This window comes from Arachis stenosperma, chromosome 8, assembly GCF_014773155.1.
Source record: "Arachis stenosperma cultivar V10309 chromosome 8, arast.V10309.gnm1.PFL2, whole genome shotgun sequence".
NCBI lineage: Eukaryota > Viridiplantae > Streptophyta > Magnoliopsida > Fabales > Fabaceae > Arachis > Arachis stenosperma.
This window is the reverse complement of record NC_080384.1, coordinates 27,766,305-27,787,160: the sequence shown is the minus strand read 5'-3', so window position 1 is coordinate 27,787,160 and position 20,856 is coordinate 27,766,305. Positions and strand designations below refer to the sequence as shown.

General features: G+C 29.6%; 1 protein-coding gene across 3 annotated transcripts; it reads right to left on the bottom strand.

The window, feature by feature from the left end:
* Window positions 1-7,029: 7,029 nt before the first annotated feature.
* Window positions 7,030-15,211, bottom strand: LOC130945176 (protein NRT1/ PTR FAMILY 2.6-like). 3 transcript variants are annotated; one of them, XM_057873875.1, is made up of 4 exons: window positions 15,040-15,211; window positions 10,901-11,112; window positions 9,939-10,468; window positions 7,030-7,911 (listed from the first exon to the last, which is right to left on the bottom strand). In XM_057873875.1, the coding sequence occupies exons 1-4, from the start codon at window positions 15,134-15,136 to the stop codon at window positions 7,143-7,145; spliced, it is 1,608 nt and encodes a 535-aa protein (XP_057729858.1). In that variant the 5' UTR covers window positions 15,137-15,211; the 3' UTR covers window positions 7,030-7,142. The 3 variants fall into 3 exon arrangements, with proteins under 3 accessions (XP_057729858.1, XP_057729860.1, XP_057729861.1); XM_057873877.1 differs by having other exon boundaries at window positions 10,901-11,109; window positions 15,040-15,205; XM_057873878.1 differs by having other exon boundaries at window positions 15,067-15,205.
* Window positions 15,212-20,856: the final 5,645 nt, after the last annotated feature.

The window sequence follows — 20,856 nt, the reverse complement described above, 5'->3', positions numbered from 1 at the left end:
AAAATCAGTACGCTCCATCTTATAACATTACATACAATAGATAGATTCGTATATTGCTAGCAGGGACGGATCCAGAGATTTTAATATTGAGGTGCCAATTTTTATATAATTTTTTTTAATCTATAAAAATAATTAACATATAGTTATTGGAGTTAGTTTTTTAATAGATTTATTAAGATACATATAATTATAATTTTTTCCAACAATTTTAGTTTTAATATGATAATTACATAAATAAAATATAACTTTAACAATTGTACATTACAAATTTATAAAATACCATATAATTTATAACGGGATTTGCTAACTTATTAATTAAAATTCATTCTTTCAAAAGTTTTTAAAAAATTTGAAAATAATATCTACAGTACATAATGTGATTACCAAAACATAACTACTTAAGTTATTATTAATATAAAAATATGAATGTTAAATATATTAATATAAAAAAACAAATAATTTTAAAAAAATAAATATAGAAATTATTATATAAAAACTAATTGGAAAGATACAAAGACTTGAGGGTATGATATTAAATTAGTTAGGTAAAAATATTAGTGAATTAACAATTAAGACATAAATCTATTACATAGTGAAAAATAATACATATAAAACTATTAAATTACCTAATATTTGTTTTTATTTTTTAAACACAAATTTTATATATAAGTATAATTTCTTAAATTTTTGGGGGGTTCAGGCCACTACTCGCCCCCTCTAGGTCCGTCCCTGATTGCTAGCTAATTAGTAATAAAAAATAAAAACATCTATTCACTTTTTAGTAATTCTCAATGTCTTGTCAGTTAATAAAAGATAAAAAAAATTTCATTACACAATCAATTTTTACGAATAAAGTATCGAAACGAATAATTGGAAAATTAGAGATTCTATCCACTTACCTCGATTTTGTAATCAAAACGATGGATTGTTTTTTGAACACTACAATGAAAAAAATTGATTGGACCTTTGCTGATTGCTGCAACGGTGATTGTCAATTAACGATGAAGACGGATAAAAAATAAAAAAAATGGATATTCAGTAGATGGATGGATGTTCGAAAGAAAAACAATGAAATTTTTTATAAAGAGAATGATACACGATTTTAATGGTGGGATTGAATAATTGGTGATGGATTATTCTCCAATTTATAATGTTAATATTAAGGAAAAGATAAGATTAGAGTATCTAAATCAAAATAAAACCTTAAAAAAGGAAGATAGAATTTTAAAGATAAGATAGATGAATAAGATGATAATGTTTAAAAACGAAAACAAGACCGACATAGGCGTAATACATCGCGTTCGAATCGATTGAATGATCATTTCAATCGATTGAATTTGAATTCACACACACTACAATCGATTGAAATTGGCAAACTCATATTGTTTGGGTAAATTCAATCGATTGAGTCACAAAAGCAATCGATTGAATTTGGTGAGACCTAGGTTGTTTTGAATCATTCAATCGATTGGAAATTCTAAACAATCGATTGAATTACAAAAATCCAATTTTTTTTATCATTCAATCGATTGGATCGTATGACCAATCGACTGAGTTATGCGAAAATCATGCTTTTGGCAAATAATAATAATAATAATCTTAGACGGATCACATTTAAAGTTGGTAGATTGACTATGCGAAATCAAGCCCCACCAATCGATTGAAGTATACTTAAACACAATGTTCTAATCGATTGTTTTGTTATTTTAATCGATTGGAATACACTTAATTACAGTATCAATCGATTGGTTTTATATGCAATCGATTGAAATTGAAATTGATGATAATTCAATCGATTGCACTTAGAAAACAATCGATTGATACAGTTATTAAGTGCACTCCAATCGATTAAAATAACAAAACAATCGATTGGAACAGTGTTTAAGTGTACTTCAATCGATTGCACTATCAAAACAATCGATTGAATCCATACAAACACATTGTTTTCAAGACCTGATTGCATCTTAAGAATATAGATAAACTAAAAAAACCGTTAGCTAAATTGATTCCATCATCCAAGAAGGTCTTACAATTCAAACAAACCTAGTACCTTTAAGAACTCTATATATGAATTGCTGTACAAGAATATTGCAATAAAACAATTTCTTCATGGTCCAGGCCTTGGGATGATGCCCCTTGGGTTTGTGATGCCCAGATTAGTGCATAGATAGTCAATTGCTTCTCCCTGACGATTGATAGCTTCCGTTTGCCTGTCTTGACGCTGCCTCATATCAGCAAATTGCTCCTCCATATATACTCTCATGCTTCGCAATTCATCCATCAAATCTTGCATTGTTGGCGAAGGAGGGGGTGGCTCTGTTTGTGCTTGCACCTGGTCTTGTGGTTGCCCTTGAGCCTGAGGTTGTTGGGCATCCGGATCTCTTCCCATCTGTCTTAGAGTGCTGTCATCAATCTTGGCTACATTAGTCAAGACAACACTTTTCTCTTCAGTCAAGTCAATTCCAAGCCATTTGAAAATCTTGGTCCAATGGCAAGCATATCCTAAACCAACACTTGATTTTCCTTTCTTCATCTCAAGCATATGATGAACCATAAAATAGGGCCAGTTTATCTCCTTTCCAGTCACCATAGCCCAAAGCACTAAAATATCTTCGTTAAACAAGATTCCATAATTATGTTTTCTTGGAATCAACATGTATGAAAACAAATACATCAGTATACGCTGCTCAATCCCCAACCCACTGCAACTTATATTACCTCTAGCATCCATTTGTGGATTCTCATATTGTAAACTCTGCAAACCAACTAATCTGTTGTATTCACCCCATTCCTCATCTGCGGCAATACCACCAGTAAATTTTGCCCCATGATAAACTAGACTCCATTGTTCAGCTAGTTCTTGCAAAGTAACTCTATAATGCTGTTTCCCTAAATCAAACTCAATCAGCGGCATTACCTCACCCTCTTCATCAGGTTCAGGAACAACATAATTCAAAGTACTATAAACAGCCCTAACCAAGTGCGGGTAATACTCATCCCTAGTTTGTACATAATCAACTAAGTGCTGTGTTTGCAATGCATTCAACACCAAATTAAAACGTCTATCCTGAAGGAACTCGGCTGTTATGTACCTGGGAGGAACAATTGGCCTTGACTCGAACTTCTCCACATAGTTTTTCAGTGCCCTTTGAGACGGCAGCCACCTTGCCATGTAGTGGGATGAAGCAATGAGTCTGGCAGGGGCAGAGCTTTCTCCCTCAACCCTGGCTCTTTTGGCGTTCTTAGTTCTGGCCATTATAGGGATACTGGTTTTGTGGGTTTTGTAGGGATTTTGATTAGGGTTGGAATTATGTATCTAGTTTGGAGTGGGTGTGGGTGAGAATGGAGAAGAAGAAGAGAGAAGCTTTCTGGTTTTAGAGAGAAGCTTTCTGGTTTTTAGAGAGAGGAGAGAGTGGCGTTCGAATGAAAAGGTGGAGAGAGTGGGTGTGAATACGCAGGGTTATCAGCTTTAATACACAGCACATTTCAAAATTCAATCGATTGGATTACGCCACCAATCGATTGAATTTGGCAAAAAATTCACTGTCGTCACTTTTCAATCGATTGGATTGCATTATCAATCGATTGAATTTGGCCAAAGAAATCAAAGTCATCACATTTCAATCGATTGGGTAACATTACCAATCGATTGAACTCGGCAAAAAATTCGACTTCATCACCTTCCAATCGATTGGATTAAATTACCAATCGATTGAATTTGGCTAAAACTTCAATGTCATCACTTTCCAATCGATTGTATTTGGCAAATCCATGTTGTTTTCGTGAATTCAATCGATTGAGTAACAAAAACAATCGATTGTTTTGAGGCATTCAATCGATTGTTTTGTGATACACTGTAATCCAATCGATTGAGTATCATTCAATCGATTGTTTTGATAAACCAATCGATTGAATTTCAAGGAAACACGATTTGAAAGTCATGGAGGAACTTCACGAGATCAAACATAATATTTTACTCGACTGGAATATAATTAGTTGTTGTTTTGTATTTTTTTGTTAATAAATATAATTTTTAATTGATAAATAAATAATTTGTAAAATAAAAAATAGTTTCTATAATTAAATAAAATATAAGGGGTTAATTTACAATTAAAAATAGTTCAAGGACTACATAGTAATTGATAAAAAAACTTTAAAAACATGTTTTCTACTTGGACCACTAAGTAGTCCAAAGTTACCTGGACCACCGAATCCTAACTTACTATACCCCTTTAGAATAATGTAATTTCAACTCTAGATCTTCTTCACCAACCATTTTGCGCTTATCATTTCGCGTAAGATGAAAGGAAGTTATGTATTTTTTGTGGCATAATAAGATATAAAATAGATTTATTTGCATTGGTGCATCTTACACGAGGCAAATAAAAAATAATTATATTTTTAATTTAATAATTTTTATGATTTCTTTTTATCAGTTTAAATTTTTGAAAGAAGTGGTCATCACACCTCCTTAATCAATTTTATTTAAAATTTCTTATGAAGATACCCGCAAGGTGTCCACCAAAATACCTGGCCTTAACCAATTTGATAATGGTCTATGTTGATTCAAAATTACAAGTTCTTTGTCCTCGTTATGTTTTTGTTTTATTTTGTACAATTCTTTTTAGTTTGATTGAAAGTTATGTGTTATCATATGCCTTTAGAGTTTAGAATAATATACTTTGAATTCTAAATCTTCTTCGCCAAACTTTTTGTTTATCTTTTAGCGTTAGGTGAAATGAAGTGATGAAATTTTGTACCATATGCAAGATATAAAATACATTGATTTGCATTATATATTGGTGCATGATGCGTGCATAATGAGACAAATAAAAATTAATTAATAAGAATTTTAATTTAACACTTTTAAAATATTAATTTATTAATCTACTGATGCATAATCAATATAAAACATTTTTCTATAATTGTAATTACAACTTTTCTCAATATAGAATATTTAATTATTTTCATAGTAGCATATAATTAATTAATTATGCAAAATGCTTTACTTTCATAATACAGAAAAATATATCAAACGCTTTAATTTCCACACATTGTGTCCTTACTATTTTTAGTTGAGTGAAAAGGTAGTGATTGATTAGCCTGGTCCTGCATGGCTACATACTTGTAGAATAATTTTTTGGTCCTATATTAAGAAAGTTTAGGTGGATAATTAAGTATTCATTCCATTATCCATCAAATAATTAAGTGAAAGCTTTCTTCAATTGAACCTTCGGAAAAGGACGGTTCACAATAAAGTATAAAGTATAAACCGGGGACTGGGGGAGTGCTTGCCATAATCATTGTATTCAAAATAGAAGAAGTATACGAGCTAATAGAGTATTTGTACAATGGGGATTTAGAGATATTCGATTCAATAAGATATCAAATATTTATTATTTTCTGATACTCAAATGGTTATTCTGGATAACATAAGTATATTGTGTTTGAAAAATTAATAATATTTTATTATAAATATTTATTTTTTAACTCATATTAGACTAAATAAATAATCTATTGTCTACATTGTATAAATATTTTATTAACTCCCTAGCGTAGCGGATTCATTCAAATATACACATTGTTTTTTAAATTGGCCACAAGAAGGACGACTAGTTATGCATATTGGTGAATCGTACTATATATATATATATATAGTATAGTAGTATAATAATGCTCTCAGCTATATCACATGTTTGTCCACTATATTTGTGAAGCATCATCAAATTATTGACCATGCTTTTAGTGCCTTGAATGGTGGTCATCCCCACATTGCAAAGTTTACGCCATTGCTTATTATTATTATTATTATTATTATTATTATTATTATTATTATTATTATTATATATAAGTGTTTGCCTAATTTATTAAAAAAAATTATAAATTAATATTTAATTTTAAAAGTATAAAAATAAATAATTATTAAATATTTAAAAATTATCATAAAAAATAAATTAGACAAAAATTAAACATCAAATTATAGATACCATAGAATTTACTATATATATATATTAAGCTATATTTTGAGTGAAAGCCAACAGACTCTTCTTCCAGAAAGAATATCTAATTTAAGCAATAACTTATTAACCAATATGTACACTCATTTATGATTTTTTTTTATGATTTATGTACTCATTAACAACAAATGGAGTTAATATTAACTAATGTGCCAAATCAATTGATAATAATGGGACGTTCATAATCTATAAACATGTATATAAAGGAAGTGTTGAAAGCACCATGACACCAAAAAAAAAAAAAGGATGATGAAAGCACAATAGTCTCGTTATGTTTGGATGAAATTATTTTATCTAGTAAAATGTAGTATTTTGTTTTGCAGAAACTATTCTTGATATATTTTTAGTTCATTTTTCTTTTAAGTATATCCAAATGTTATTCTTTAAAATATTTTGGACAATAATGATACTAAGCTAAAAAAAACATAAATAAAATATTAAATTCAAATCCTATTATAAGAGTTAAACTAAATTACCACTACTAATAAGATAACCAGCCATTTTAGTAGATTGTCCAAATATATTGCAATAAATTATAGCATATCACATTAAAATCAAAATTGATACCAACATGTGACAAATTTATAATCAATCATATATCCTTACTTATTATTGTTACAATACACACCACAAAAAATTTAATAACTAACAAAATTTATTATTTTTGACTAATACTTTTAGTCATTAGTCTAATTTCTTTAATCTAACAATAAAATATATATTTTTAGTTCACATTTTTAAATATTATTAATTAACTACAAACTAAAAATAATAAATTTTACTAGACTATTTTTCATACACACCTTCTAACGTGATGACTACTTAACATAACACTTGTTTATATAGAAAGGAAAAATATAGGGTACTAATATATTATCTGCCAATTTATTATCAACAATAATTAATTATTATATTTTAAACACATGTATAAAGAGATACATTCAGAAAATACATCTATAAAGATACTTCTATTAGATAAATTCATAAAAAAGATATTTTTATTAGACACATCCATAAAGACACTACCATTAAACACAATTATAAATTAGAGTTGGCAAAAGTTGACAGAAATACTGTTGATAATGAAGCGAGATTGAGAAAGAAATGATCATCTACTTCTAGAATCTAGAGCATATGATGATACTTGTAGAAAGTAGCACAGGCAAGGTAATACACAAAGTTGATAGCACCCAAGATGACCAACATCCAATACACATTATCAACTCTCCCAAAATTAATGTCATCAGGTAACCAATGAGTACTTGTACGAACTTGATCAATCAAGGCAGTGCTAAGGTAAAACGCTATCCCTATGAGCAAAGAAATCATAGCCGTTGATGTGCTCCTCAATGACTCTGGAAGTTGCTGGTAATAGAGTGCAACTTGCGCCGGAAATTGAAAAGCTTCTCCAACACCAACCAACACCAATTGTGGGAACAACCAAAGTATTGACATAGATTTGTTTCTATCATGGAACATCTTAAGCCTCTTCGATTCAACAATTGCCGAAACAACCATACCTAGGATATTGAACACGTGTCCTACTCCTATTCGTTGGAGTGGTGTAGGTGTTTTCCCAACTAGCTTCTGATACAGTGGGCATAAAACTCTATCAAGAAGGAAGAGGAAAATTGCTGCGGAAAATAGGACTATGACGGTAATGGAACCTGCTGGGAATTTGAAATGGGGTCCTATATGATCATCCGTTACCAAAGCTTGAAGAACTGATAAGCTGTTTTGCATTGCTATTGGAGTTGATAGGAAAATACTTGAAGTCCATAGTGGCAAGATTCCAACCACTTTCTTAAAATCTTCCACTTGTTGAACAGTGCACAGCCTCCATGATTTCTCAATTGAGTCTCCCTCAGTTACTAGAGCTGCACGATTGAAAAAACTGCATTCAAACATATATGTTAGTAGTCAAATTTATATAAAATGAAAGTTTCTTCAATAAAAATTAAAAATTTTCAATAAATTTGTAGAGAAAGTATGTATTACATATGATCATTTTCTTTCTATTATAAAAATAACAATATTCCCTTTTTTTTTTCATTAAAAAGTATAATGTGCCATAACATTACCCATATATAAAATTCACCATAAACTTATTGAATACTTTTTTATTTTCTTTATATATATAACGAAAACTTTTTATTGTTTTTCGAATAAGTTTCATATTTAATCTATTCTATTTAAATGAGGATCAATTAATTTTCAAATTGCATTTAATTATCAGCAATAATGTTACATGATAGTAAATTAATATTATTATTTTAGACTAATATTTAATCAACAATAATAAATTTACACACAAAAATATATAATTTATATTTATATATATTTATCAAAGTTTATATACATGAGTTAATATAGTTTACACTCATATTTATTATAATTTACACATATAAATTAATAAAATTTATTTATTAAAAAGTAATTTAATATTTATATTGATTAATAAATAGCAGTTAAAATTACTAAAAACCTATGATGCACGGACACTGACACAGACACGGGACACAACATGACACAGGACACGTCGACACGCGGATTTTAAAATTTTACATAACATGGGACACGCATACATATAAAATATAAAGTATTTTTTAGATAAATTGTAATGATATTTTAATATTTTATTGATGTTAAAATATAAATTAAAATTTTTAATTATTTTTAATGTCTTATTTTAATTATATCAAGTATTTAAAATATTTTTTTGTTTTAATAAATAATAATATATACTATATCTAAATTTATTTTAAAAATATATGTTAAGAATAAGACTGGACACGCTGACATGTGATGGTATTTAGGTGTGTCCAGGCGTGTCCGAAGAAGAATTTTTTATTTTTTATTAAGACACGGTAGACACAGCAGACATGCGTGTCGGACGAGTGTCGGTGAATGTCGTGTCCAAAATGTGTTCGACACGTGGACACATAACTCAGCGAAGTATCTGTGATTCATAGCTAAAAACTATTGCTTCCAACAAATTTTATTTAACTATCATTAAAAAGTTAATCATGATTTATTATTTTTTTCTTATTGTAAACTAAATTTAAATTAAATTTTAAATATTTTATTTCACAAAATCAAATGTTTCCTACATTTACAAATTTGATTAACACTGGAATTTGATCATACAACTTTATTTAACTATGTATAATAATTGTGACGGTAGTATTATAACTAGATTAAAAATACTATTCATATTTTAAAATTCATCACTAAAATTAATTTTTAATATATTTGTATATAAATACGTGTATAATTTAATTTATTTTTAACGTGGACTTGCAGCATGTATTTTATATTCACGAATGATTTGGTGGCTGATTCACCTACTACCGCATTAACACATGTGACTATCAACGATTTTGACCTCTGATGAAAAATGCAACCAAACAGTAACCCGCATGGACATGATATAACATGGATCACTTCAAGGAAGTGAATAACCGTACCTATGCATTATTATGGTTTGTTTTGAGGTACTAAGACAGAGAAACTTAGTATCGTGTTTGTTAGTTCAGAGACTAGTATAAAAATTTCAGTATTTCAGTACCTCCAAAAAATAGGGACATATAGACCTCTAAAAAGTAGGGACACAGAAAACTGAAATTTTTAGAGATTGAGTCTGAAACTTTAATAACATTTTATACTTAAAATACTTTCATTTCAATTAATTAATTCCAATTTTATCCTTTATGCAAATTAAATTAGAGTTTCATTCTTGTTTCAATTCTTATCTCCTATTTTACACCAAAAAGAATACTGAAATTTATTTCAATCTCTGTCTTTTAGTCTTTGTCTCTCAATCTTAGCCTTTCTGTCTCTGTCTCTCCACCAAACACTAACTAAGGAAACAAAACAACAAAAGTGCAATAGTAATCCAACAACAACACTAAACTTCAGTACCTTAATCTTTTTCCCGGTACTGCCGACACTGGAACCGAGCCACTATAGTAATTATGTGTTGTTGATGAAAGCTGAGACTTCCACTTTCGAACAGAAGCAACAACAACTCTAGCAAGATCCACAAGGGCGCTTCCTTGTGGGTTTTCAGGGCGATAATAGCGGTACCCCACCAAGAAAACCATCACGTCAATCAAGATGGAAGCAGCACAAATCCAGAACCCCACACTCCAACTCACATTGACTTGGATGTAGACGATTCCGGTGAAGCCTGCAACTGAAAAAACGTACCAAGTGAGGAAGAACCAGTTGAAGAAGACGGCTGGTTGTTCTGGGTTATCCAACTGGTTTGCTCCAAGAGTTGCTGTTGTGAAGCGCATGCCACCGAAGCCGATTGCTGCTAGTGTTAGTCCCGTGTATAGGACGCCATATTGCACTCTCGATGGTGCTTCGCACAATCTTGATCCCTTGTTCATGCACCCTTCAGGCCTTAAGGATTTTATGCTTGCCGTCAACGCAAATATCACTGTTCCCTGTGTAAATACATCACTTTGTTTAGATCAAATTTTTGTTTAATTTTGGAGTCTTTGTTGTAGCATGAAAGCTAAAAAATATTGGATGTGGTTTTATACTGTTGAGTCATCATTTAATGGAGAGAAGGATGGTCCTAACATCAGTTTTCATCTATCATGTTACTATTTCTTCAAGTTCAAGAAATAATGTTTTCAAATTTGGCATACACTAGTCTTATATAGATATCATTGCAAATATTGTGTCACAATCAAGCTAACTGAACTTACACACTTTGTTAAAAAAGGAAAGAGTAGGATCCTAGAGTTGATCAATAATGAAAGAAAATGCAAATTAAACTTTATAGTAAGAGTTGATCAATAATGATATAGTAAAACCATTCAATTCTTGAAGTGAAAGCTTGGGGGAAGCTAAGAGTTATGAGTTATTATTACCAGCAAAGCAACAGAGGAAGAAACCAAGGCTACAGGAAAAGAGCCAAAGAAAGAGTCAGCAACCACAGCAGCAATAAATGGGAACAGAGTTGTGCTGCCATTAAAGACATTAGAAATCTGAGCAGCAGTTATGCTCTTTATATTGAACTCTTGTATCAGATATACGATCAAGTTTGCCCCAATTCCTGAACTTGCAAGTGCTAACCCAGCTACTGTTCAACGGTACCCAAAAATAGAAAGAAATTAAAATCCATCTATGAGCATGTGTAAGTGTAATTATTATATTATAGACATTATACGATTCTGGAACTTTTTTGTTCTAATATATTTAATCATTCAGATTTAATATAAAAAATGTTAACGGTTAAGATTGACGTAGAAAATATACTGTGGGTGTGCAATTTGAATGGTCTATAAATGGTCTTCAACTGGTATTTCCTTTATCCAATTTGTCTCTAGTGAAATTGACACTTGTGGAAAGGCTTTCTAAGGCTTCTTAGGCCAGCTATAGTAAAAAATTCATGCGAGCCAAAACTTAAACGGCTCTTCGAATTTTTTTCGCAAGTATTAGTAATAACATAAATGTATTTCTTTTCAATCTGTGCAACAGTACTTAGAATGATTATACAATTATTTGACTCAAACAAAATTTTAATATAAAAAAGGCTGTAGAATTGCATCAAGATAAAATGTACTAATTTATACATATATTTGCTATTCATACTTATTTTGTTTTATTTAGTTTTTGAATAATCTCAAATAAAGACAACATATAACAATTAAATTAAGACCATGACAATCCTAAAATTTGAACTTAAGATCTCATATGTGTTATCTACAAATTTTGACTATAAGTATTATTGGTGTTTTATTTAAATTCAAATAAAAAATATATACATATTTACTACCGTTAATTTATGCATGCTGTGACAAATAATTTTTATATTTAAATATAAAAACATCATTTTAAATCATGGATATATTTTAATCATATGCAAACAAAATTGATTAATTAATCCGTTATTAATTTATCTTCCAATTATATACTGTGACTAACCAAAAATCAACCAACATCAATTAATAATAAAAATTTAATACCCATTTATATTTTTTTAAATTATTTTTTTACTATTTTTCCTTCTTCTTTCTGTCAAAATTTCAATTTTACTTATCACTACAAGTCATAATCTACGACCACCATTGTTGTCGGTATTAGCCACCGCCTCAGGCGACCAGCATTGTCGCCGATTATCAACCACTGATTATCTTAAATTTTAAATTTCAAATTCTAAATCTTAAATTCTAAATTCTAAATCGTAAATTCTAAATCCTAAATCCTAAAACACTAAATCCTAAACTTTGAATTCTAAATCATAAATCCTAAATTCTAAAAACTAATCCTAATTTTTTTATTTGAATTTTAGATTTTTTATTATTTCTAATTTTAGATATTTTTTATCGTGAAACGTCTGCTATTTTATTGGCTAAAAATTATTGGTTATTAATACTTTTTCTTGTCTTCACTTCAAATACATTAATTAATAATTTGACTTCACTTAGCTTGAGTAAAGACAATATCAAATATCAAAAGTTAAATAAAATATAGAAGGGTAAAGTATATTTTTTGTTTTTAAAATTTGGCAAAAATTTTAAAAATATCTCTAAATTTTATTTTGTTTTAATTTTGTCCCAAAAATTTTCTATTTGCATCAACTATACCGTAGACCGCTAATTTTTCAAACAATTTAGGACCAATTAAACAATAATTTTATAAGAACAATTTTTAACATAAGTAAATAAAACATAATTTTTATACATTTTTTTATTAGTCTTAAATTTTTTGAAAATTTAACTATAGAAAAAATAGATAAGACAATAATAAACACTCAAAACATAGACCATGTTGATTCTAAAATTCAAATATCAGAGAAGACATAATTGTATGGAATTAGAAAAGAATTATTACCACAGGTTTAGATTAACACAAGCTAATTTAGAGTAATATTTTGAATTAGTTCTCAAAAAATTTCTAGTTGAAAAATTTAATTTTCAACAAATTTAAATTATTAAATCAGTTCCTAACTTTAATTTTATTAGATATATTAATCCTCACATCAAATTTTGGTAAAAAAACTTAAACAAATCAGTCGATGTCGTTATTTAATAGAAAACATAATAGTCTCTAAACAGTTTTAAAATTCTCATATCAATCCCTCCATATAGATGAATAATTTAATGTAAGGACTGATTTGTCTAATAAAAAAATAAAATTTTAAAAAATGATTTGATAATTAAAATTTGTTAAGGACTAAAATGCTACACTAAATTTTTTTTTAAAATTGATTGGAGTATTAGTCGTTAGTTTAACTATACTAAAATCATACGATTCATTAGAAGTTAAATTAACTATACCATATAGTATAGATTTAAAAATATTATTTTTTTAGAAATCAATTAGATAATATGTGAATTAATGTAAAAATTATAAAGTTCATTTGTAAAAATATATGGTACAAAACATTAAATTGACAATTTGTTTATAATTCAATATAATTATTTAACAGAAAAAATATACAAAAAATTATACAATAATAACAACAACAAAATTTTATAAAGTTGACCTCTTTTTTAAATATTGATTTTTGTGTGTTTTTTAGTGTTTTTATATAATAGAAAATATTATTATTTAATATATTCAATTCTAAGTAGATAGATTTATTTTTATTTGTTGGCGTAAATATTTTTTTAAAATGATGCTTAATGGTGTAATTTGAAGTTTAGTTATAGCTTTCTTTAGTTTATATTTAGAGATAATTAAAGAAAAGAGAGTTAAAAAAATGATTGAGAATAACAACACAAAATAGAATATAGTATAATGTTATAATAATGAATTTTATTAACCATGATATATTAGAATATATATCTAATAAGTATTTGTTTTTTTTTTTTTTTGTGACTAATAAGTATTTGTTTGTGTCAAAGTTAAATGTGTTTAGATATATTTTAAAAAATTCGTTTGATCGGAAGAATATGAGATGGAGTAATAGTGGCAAGAGTGCTATTAAATATGTTTAATGTTAGAATATAATTAGGATCAATTAGGATTAATTAAAATTATTTAGTATATCTGAATATTTATTATAGAATATTACGTCTTTATTATTACGATTTTCTTAATTCCTATACATACCCTTTTATATTGTATCATTCCATACAACTTGAATAGACAACTTAAATAGTAAATACACTCAATAATACACAAATCTTTTTTTTTAGTTTAGTCTTTTGTTTCTAACAAGTATATATAACATCATATACCTTAAATATTTATAACTAAAAATTTGTATTATAGCAATTTAATATGTAGATGTTAATTATATTAATCACTATATTTTAATTCAATTGAATAATTGAATAATGATAAGTATAAAATTTAATTAATTAGTGGCATATCAAAATTAATTTAAATTTTGAAACTATTGATGAGTAATGATACCCATAAATAGAGACAAATGTTTTTAATATTAAAATTTATATTATTTGAATCATTATATATACTATGTAAAAATTCATTTATTTATTATATTGAAAAATTGTAAAATTATTATTTATGGAAAATTGTTGATATAATGATATGATACAATTAAAAAAAGTAATGACATAAATTATCTTATAATAAATTAGTATTAAATTTTATATGATGAAAATAAATTTTAATTACAAACAAAATACAATACTTGCATGTGATGATATGCCCAGTTGTTATGATCGTATAATGTTAAAATGGAAGCACACTACATTTTAGAGGGTAAACAACGAACTAAGTCAACTCACAGTGAAAGCCAACAACCCTAGTGTATCAGACCATTTATAGCTGCCCATTTATGTCATTTACTGTCTAATTTGGAGGACTTTTGGGTCTTTCAAAAAGTTACTAAACGACAAAATTAACATGAAAACCTTTTGCTCCTTGGAATAGCCATGTTCCATGAAAGTACTTGGAATACCTGATAATTTTCCTATATTATATATACATATATATATGTTGGTCCTAGCTAGCTAGTGAGATTGTGACAGAATCATGATGGTGAACATTCCATAGAAATTAAGAAAGAACTAAACAAAGAATTATAGAGTACCAATGATGAAGGGAAAGGTTGTCCAACCCCCACACATATTCTTCTGAGCTTCTTCTTCTCTGCTATGGGACGAGTGTGTGCCGGTCATTTCTTGCATTTCTCAACTTGTCCTCAAAAGTAAAAGAAAAACGCCTTGGTGTTTTCTTTTGTAGGCCAATGTTGCTTAACTTCGTGTGTTTTTGAAACTAATAATGGTCCCTTGATTGATCCGTTGATATAGATAAAGATGATGTTAAAGCTGATCAATAATAATTTCCTAGACTTAATTAAGTATTAATCTTATAAAAGGATGAAAAAGATTTAGTGTTATTTTTTCAATTTCAATAACTAAATTAAAACTTTCACTAAAAAGTCAAGATATTTTTTATTTTAATTAATTTTGTATTAAAATAAATAATTAAAAGATTAAAATACTCTTCTGTGACTTTGAGCTGAATGAATAGTTGTGGCGAAGGTTGATTTACTTGTTTTGTATTTTTTTTTTTCTTGGTGAACACCCTAATTAGCTTTTGGTACTTGGGTACAAATATTCCCATTTTGCAAAATATTCTTTTTTTTTTCAATAAGAAGCTATTGTTATTTAATTTACGAAAGGAATGATTCTGATCTAAGGTATGCCTTTTTTATGGTCAACACTCAACAGCAAGGCCTCAACTATATGGTTGAAAATGGCCTCAAATATCGATTTGTAATATTACTGAAATGAAGATTAATTTTGTCGTATAATTGATATTTAAATTTCTTGCTTGTTGAGTCATGGTACTTGAGTTTGGTTTGTAAGTTTTGTTGAATTGGTTGTCCCTCTGGACGACATCTCTTTTCAACCATAAATAAAAAATCAGAAATTCATACATACATTTCAGACAGCAAGAAGAAAATATAATCCCTAAGTCATAGTATTTATTTAAAAAAAAAATATTATGAAAATTGTTTATTACTCATCAAAAGAATATCCCACTTAATGTTTGCGGATGACTTCCTTCTGTTCTGTAAAGCTACAAAGAGACAAGTGCAAAATGTGATGTTAGTTTTAGAGACTTTTTGCAAAGCATCTGGGATGAAAATTAATGTCGAGAAGTCTAAAGCACTTTGCTCCAAGAATGTCTCTGCAACAAGGAAAGAGGTTTTTACTGGGGTATCCTCTATCAGATTTGTCCAGGACTTGGGCAAGTATCTTGGAGTTACCCTTAGCCATTCTAGGGTGACTCGTTCAGCTTTCAATGGTGTCCTGGATAAGATTCAGAGTAGACTAGCAAGCTGGAAAGGAAGTTTACTCAATCGGGCTGGTAGGCTCTGCTTGGTTAATTCTGTTGCTGCTGCTATTCCCACGTACCAGATGCAGGTCTCTATTTTTTCCAAAGAAATCATTAGTAAATTGAAGTCTATGATGAGGAATTTTCTTTGGAAAGGACAAGTTGATGGAAGAGGATTGAATCTTGTTAGTTGGAAGGTACTGGTTACTCCAAAAAAATATGGAGGTTTGGGGATTAGAGATCCTTATTGTGTAAATATTGCTCTTCTTGGAAAGCTAGTTTGGACTTTTTTCTAGCAGCCAAACAAGCTATGGGTCCAATTGTTGGATGCCAAATACCGATCATCTCTATATGACTGTTTTAGTTATCCTAAGAATAAGGACTTTCCCATTTGGAGGTGTCTTTGCAAGGCTTGGGAAGTGTTGAAGGATGGGTTTGCTTGGTGTATTGGAGATTTGAACCAGAATTTTTGGTTTTCTAGCTGGAGGAGAGAAGGACGGTTATCTAATGAGATGGATTATGTTCACATTTCTGATTCGAATTTCCGGATACAGGATATTTGGTCGGTTGGTAGGTGGCATTTGGATACTCTTTATTCTCCTTTATCTCAAAATTTGAAAGATAATATTCTCTCTTACAATCCAGATGAACAAGCAGGTCCGGAAGTGGGTTGGTATTGGAGTGAGTCTGCTGCCAAAGTCTATGACTCACGCAATGGTTACTTGTGGTTGTGTAAGCAGCTGTTTGGTTGGGAGAAGCGGGAGAATTGGCTTTGGCTTTGGCGTCAGCTTGTTCCGGAAAAGCATAAGTTTTTGGCTTGGTTGTGCCTTAAGGAGGCTCTTCCTACTGCAAGTTTTCGCTTTAGAAGAGGGATGTCGTCATCGGATAGGTGTCCAAGATGTCTTTCTAGCCAGGAATCGGTTTTACATTGTATTCGGGATTGTCCAAAAGCTCAGCTTGTCTGGCATAGGTTGGATATTTCTTGTCATCCTTTGGATTTGAAGAACTGGTTCTTGTATCATAGCAGAGAGCATCCGTTCAAGTTCTTTTCGGGACTTTGGTGGATATGGCGAGTAAGGAATAATGACATCTTTAATCCCCATGAAACTTGGCCTTCGGAAAAAGTGATTTGTCTGGCATTAACTTCAGAAAAGGAGCTTAGGAATATTTTTGAATTACAACGTATGTCCCTTCCCTCTACTCTAAATGGTTTTTGGAATCCCCCATTTATTGGTACTTTTAAGATTAATTGTGATGCTAGTTATTTTGGTTCGGGTGATAGTGTTGGTTTTGCTTGTGTTATTAGAGATTGTAATGGGAGCTGGCAAAGGGGGTGTTTGGGAATGATTGAGAGTAATAGTATTCTTCAAGGGGAATTGTTTGCTATTTGGAGAGGATATCTCTTAGCTTAGGATGTGGGTCAACGAGATGTTATTTGTGAGACGGATTGTGTGGAAGCATTTAATCTTGTTACTCAAGATGGTTTTGGGTTTATTGATCCACTGGTGCTCAAAATAAGAGATATCATGCATTGGAATTGGCGGGTTGACTTTCGTTTGATTATGAGAGATGCAAACACGGTGGCAGATACTATGGCAAAGATGGCGATGAAGTTACAACTTTCGCATGTGGAGCTTCTTTCACCTTGGGAGGAGTTTAAGAGTAGTCTTGAACGAGATTGTCCCTCTATTTAGGCAGTTCCTTATTTTATTTGTTTTATTTTTCTTTGTTTAATTTATTTCAGTCACCAAAAAAAAAAGCTCGTCGCGCTAGCCGGAAAAAAAAAAAAAACTAGTCTCAAAATCTGTATCTGGATTCTATCACAAGTCATTGCCTTAAAAATCATGTAAGCTAAAGTGAAAGATAAAGAGAAATTGTGATCCTTCAAGATCCCTCCTGGTGAAGTAGAGTTAAATGAATTTGTTTTAGTTTATATTGATGATATATTAATTTTTACAAAACAGGATAAAGAAGATCATTTTCAAAAATTATTAATAGTTTTAGAAAGATGTAAAAAAAAAGGATTAGTTTTTAGCAAAAAGAAAGCAAGAATAGCAAAATAAGAAATAGAGTTTCTTGGATTAATTCTATCTACTCAAGGAAAGCTAAAACTTCAATCAAATATTTTAGAAAAGGTAAATTTATTTCCCAATAAAATAGAAGATAAAAAATAATTACAAAAATTTTTAGGGTGTATAAATTATATTTCTGATCAAGGATTTTTAAAGAATATAACAGAATACACTAAAAGCTTATTTCCAAAAATAAGTACTAAAAAAGAATGAAAATAGGAAGAAAAAGATAGTATGCAAATTCAAAGAGTTAAAGAATTATGTGAAAATTTTCCAGAACTTTATATTCCAGAAGAAAATGACTATTTAATAATAGTGGAAATAGATGCTTCAGACATAACCTGGTCGGGATGTCTAAAAGCTAAGAAAACTATAAAATGTTTGGAACAAGAAAAAGAATCACTAGATTCTAAATATTCCCCAAAGGAATTACTTTGCAGGTATATTTAAGGGATTTTTACTCCAACAGAACAGAGATATACTACTCATGAAAAGGAAACTCTAGCAGCAATTAAATCTCTTAAGAAATGGAAAATTGATTTACTACCTAGAGAATTTACATTAAGGACAGATTCAAGTTACTTAACAGGTTTCATACGATATAATTTAAAAGTTGATTATAATCATGGACGATTGGTAAGATGGCAATTATTTTTGTTACAATATCCAATAAAGATTGAATATATTAAGGGTGACAAAAATGTTATTGCAGATACATTAACAAGAGAATGGAGTTCGTCTACAACGCATTAGATCAAGAAATTCAAAAATATGAGCAAGAACTCGAAAAATGCAAGCATTGTCAGCAAATAAGGACACAAATCCAATCCCTCAAGAAGGCCATTGAAGCAATGAAATCAACACAACAAGCAAAGCCATCAGAGTTCAGCCAGCTAAGCATGGTGGACAAATCAGGTGAAGAAAAAATTTCAGAAAATAAAACAATTGTTGAAATTATTAAAAAATCTACCCAAGATAAAAAATATTATGTAATTTATAATGGCCCCATGAAAGAAGTATATGATGCCTGGGAAAAAGCAGCACCATTCACACATCAATCAAGGATAATTCAAAAAGGAGGATTTTTAACACTGGAAGAGGCAAAGGAATCCTTCAGGGAATATGAAGCTCTTCATCCAGAGCAAACCCTAAAATGAGCAGATAAAGCTCCAATTCAAACCCAGAGAACAGGAATAATAAGAAACATTCCTACAAGGGCTGAAATCAAAGAAAAAAAAAGGGTCTGTAGATCAAATCTCAGAGAAACCCTTAATATAGTCCTGAATTGGACTGAAGAAAAAAGGGCAATTTTGGGATATTATCCTATTGCCAAAGAACAGCTAACAAAGCTGGTTATCTTTCCAGATGCTTCCCCATCTGATACTTATAAGTTCTTTCAGTATGGATTAATTGATATAATTTTAATTTTTAATGATCTAAAAATTATTAGTGAGTTTCTTGCAGGATTCGTTGATGCAGTAAAGAGATTTAAAAATATGATTGACAATGTAAATCCAAGGGATGTATCCCTAAAATTTACAAACAGTCAACCTATTTTTAACGAAGAAGAAGAATGCTTGGTTCCAGCACACCAAGTAATATTCATGTCCGTCTTCCCAGGAAATTTTCAACCAATTGATCAAATTCAAGATTTAACAATTTACAGTCATGAAAGAAGACTAGCCAGCACATTAGCAAGGGTCTTTGAAAGAACTCAAAAAATAATGAAGGAATCTCACACAAGGATTAATTTTGTATTAAAATAAATAATTAAAAGACTAAAATACTCTTCTGTGACTTTGAGCTGAATGAATAGTTGTGGCGAAGGTTGATTTACTTGTTTTGTATTTTTTTTTTTTTCTTGGTGAACACCCTAATTAGCTTTTGGTACTTGGGTACAAATATTCCCATTTTGCAAAATATTCTTTTTTTTTCAATAAGAAGCTATTGTTATTTAATTTACGAAGGAATGATTCTGATCTAAGGTATGCCTTTTTTATGGTCAACACTCAACATCAAGGCCTCAAGTATGGTTGAAAATGGCACATTCCTGTTCTTTGAAGTCTTTGGGCTTGTAACGTCAATTCATATGGGCTCTGTAATAGTACTTGTACTGTAAGCAAATATGGATTTGTATATTACTGAAGTGAAAATTAATTTTGTCGTATAATTGATATTTAACTTTCTTGCTTGTAAGTTTTGTTGAATTGGTTGTGCCTCTGGACCACATCTCTTTTCAACCATAAATAAAAAATCAGAAATTCATACATACATTGCAGACAGCAAGAAGAAAATAAAATCCCTAAGTCATAGTATTTATTTTAAAAAAAAAATATTATGAAAATTGTTATTACTCATCAAAAGCTCGTCGCGCCAGCCGGAGAAAAAAAAAAAAAAAAACTAGTCCCAAAATCTGTATCTGGATTCTATCACAAGTCATTGCCTTAAAAATCATGTAAGCTTTGTGAAAGATAAAGAGAATTTGTGATCCT